The sequence below is a fragment of the Arachis duranensis genome, chromosome 9 (genome assembly GCF_000817695.3).
Source record: "Arachis duranensis cultivar V14167 chromosome 9, aradu.V14167.gnm2.J7QH, whole genome shotgun sequence".
NCBI classification, from domain to species: Eukaryota; Viridiplantae; Streptophyta; class Magnoliopsida; order Fabales; family Fabaceae; genus Arachis; species Arachis duranensis.
In genome coordinates, this window is record NC_029780.3 from 1,608,707 (window position 1) to 1,611,322 (window position 2,616).

At 28.5% G+C, this 2,616-nt stretch overlaps 1 protein-coding gene across 2 annotated transcripts in view; it reads right to left on the reverse strand.

Moving 5' to 3' along the window:
- Positions 1–946: 946 nt before the first annotated feature.
- Positions 947–2,616, reverse strand: part of LOC107463734 (leucine-rich repeat receptor-like serine/threonine/tyrosine-protein kinase SOBIR1) — a 22,688-nt gene continuing 21,018 nt past the window's right edge. Inside the window, exon 3 of one of the 2 annotated variants that reach the window (XM_052253706.1) lies at positions 947–1,196. In XM_052253706.1, the coding sequence (XP_052109666.1) occupies positions 1,119–1,196 (78 nt within the window). In that variant the 3' untranslated portion in view covers positions 947–1,118. The remainder of the gene's footprint in view (positions 1,197–2,616) is intronic. The other variant, XR_008002426.1, reaches the window with a different exon arrangement.

Sequence of the window (2,616 nt, forward strand, 5' to 3'; positions counted from 1 at the left end):
GGTGATGGAGGAACGGAGGAAGGGTGGACCGGTTTGGTGTTAATGTTAGGTTTAGAGTAAGTAAGTTTAGAACTCTTTAGGTTACCTACCCCTATTTATGCCTTCTGCTTAGAGTTTAAGTTTTATAACTGTATGATGGCATTCCCAAGACCTTATATATTATATGTGTGGCACCTTTACCATGCTGAGAACCTCCGATTCTCGCCCCATAATATGTTGTTGTTTTCAGATTCAAGTCGAGAAACACCTCGCTAGGCGTCTGGATCCCTGAAGCGGAGTAGTCCATGGGTTCTTTTGATTATCAATTTGTATATATATGTACTTAGCTTTCTCTTCAAGAAACTTGATTATTTTGTCCCTCATAGAGGTTAAAGGAGAGTTAAGGTTTTATTTCTGTATTTTGGGTATATTTTGGGATACTTGTATATGTATGTAAATATTCTCCAATCAGCCTTGGCTTCGTAGGCTGAATCAGGGGCTAGTTATGCTGTATTCTTGGCTATTTATCCACTCTTTCACTTATTCATATCTAAGATCTTTAGGTTCTTAGCTTGCAAGTAATTCCGTTTTCTGAGTGTTGCGCTTTTTATTTTGTGATTTTGTTTTACCCGTTTTTCAAGACTCCTAGTATATTATACTTTTCCACTATTATATGTATGTATTTTTTTATTAGAGGTTCGTAACACCGCACTACCTCTGTTCTACGATTTAAGCGTAAATCTCTGTGTAGTAGGGTGTTACAACAAGTCTCGATATCAAATTTTAAATAACCAACCATGACATAACAAGTTTTAATAATATTTTAAATAATAATAATAATATAAACGTTTTCTACATATGCTTTACTAGAACTTTGAACTTGTAAGATGGATGGGTATAGTATGACTATATTCCTTATTAGGTTAATCATGAATTAAATCAATAAAGATGAAATATCTACATTCTAAACATGGAATAATCAATAAAGATGAGGCAATCTCTTGATTTCTTCAGGTGCATGGTTCCCTAGTGATATTCAAATAACTTAATAATTAATAATAACTCAAGCCATTAGCCTATATCAATATTTGCACATAAAAGTAAGATGAATCCATCGTACCTTTCAGCTTTGTCTTTACTCACTCCAATTCAGCTTCATTCCTTGCAGAGATGATTAGCTTGACCCCCCAAACTTGCAAGTTTAGCCAAAACCTCACCTACATACACACCATCAATAAATAAAACCAATAAAAAAAAAAAGAATGAGGCAATTATAAAATAGTATCTTAAACAACTGCACGAGATAAGAATAAATAAAAATAATAAAAAAATAAAATTATGACAAAATTTATATATTTTATTAGGCTAAATTTTTAAATTAGTGTGAGATTTTTTTATTGTTATCATAAACTAATGTAAAATAATAGTTTACTACTTATGTGGCACCTCATGATGTACACTTCATCTATTTTTTTTCCTCTTCTGCTTAAACGCCACTCTCTGTATTCAAAGACTTGAAAATGATGATCTTAACATGCCCAGCTTCTTCAATATATTATTATTATATTATTTATTTATCTATTTATTTATTTTAAATTAATGTTCAAATAAATTTGCAAAAGATTTTTACTTACCCTTGCTTCTATTTATATGTATAAAATTTGCAGGTTGTGGGGGGTGCACAACATAATTGAACAACTTACTTCATCAAGTTATCAGGGTTTTGCATGTGTGTTTTATTTAGACAATAATTAATAATTATAATAATGTGACATGGATTCATCAGGTTGTTATTTTAAAATTATTTTGTCAATTATAAAACTCTTTTATTATTATTATTTTTATGTTTTTCATCCGTTGAATCTGCAATTTATTATGATAAAAATATATTATTTGAATTGTGAAATATATATTTAAAGTTGTTTTTATTATTTAACGATTTATTTGAATAACTACTAAAATAGTAATACATGCATGCCCTCTTATTTTCTTATTTCTTACTTGTAACAATAATAATAAATTATTAATTCAATTTTGTTACATCTACACTTTTATAATAAATACTATTGAAGAAAATCTCATGTCCTAAGTTGTTTAAGCTGTGATGTTGATGGTTTGATGAACCAAAAAAAATTAAGAGAGGGAGGAAGATAAATTATTTTTATAGTTGAAAAGAATAAAAAATCTCCTTAAAAATATCTATTAAGTTATTACATTTTATATACTACATACTACTTATGTATTTTTACTAAAAAAATTATAACAAATAAACTTACATTTACTATTGATAAAAAAATAATTTAAATAACAACTATTTTAAAATTAATATTTTTTCTTAACAATTAAATATATATTTTCTTTGTTTTTAATTAAAAATAATATAAATACATAATTAATTAATAATAATTATATTTTTATGCAAATGTCGTCAATGGTATTTGTAAAACCCAGTTAATTAACGGCTAATTAACCCATAAATGAGAATTTATTCTAGAAAGCCCAAAATGCGATTTTTGTGGCTAAATGTGATAGAGGAGATTGAGACGAGAATTTCGGTACCAATTTTATAGAATTCGGACCAAGATTGGACCGAACGGGCCAAACCGGGCCAACCGGACCCAAAGTGGGCCCTTGGCC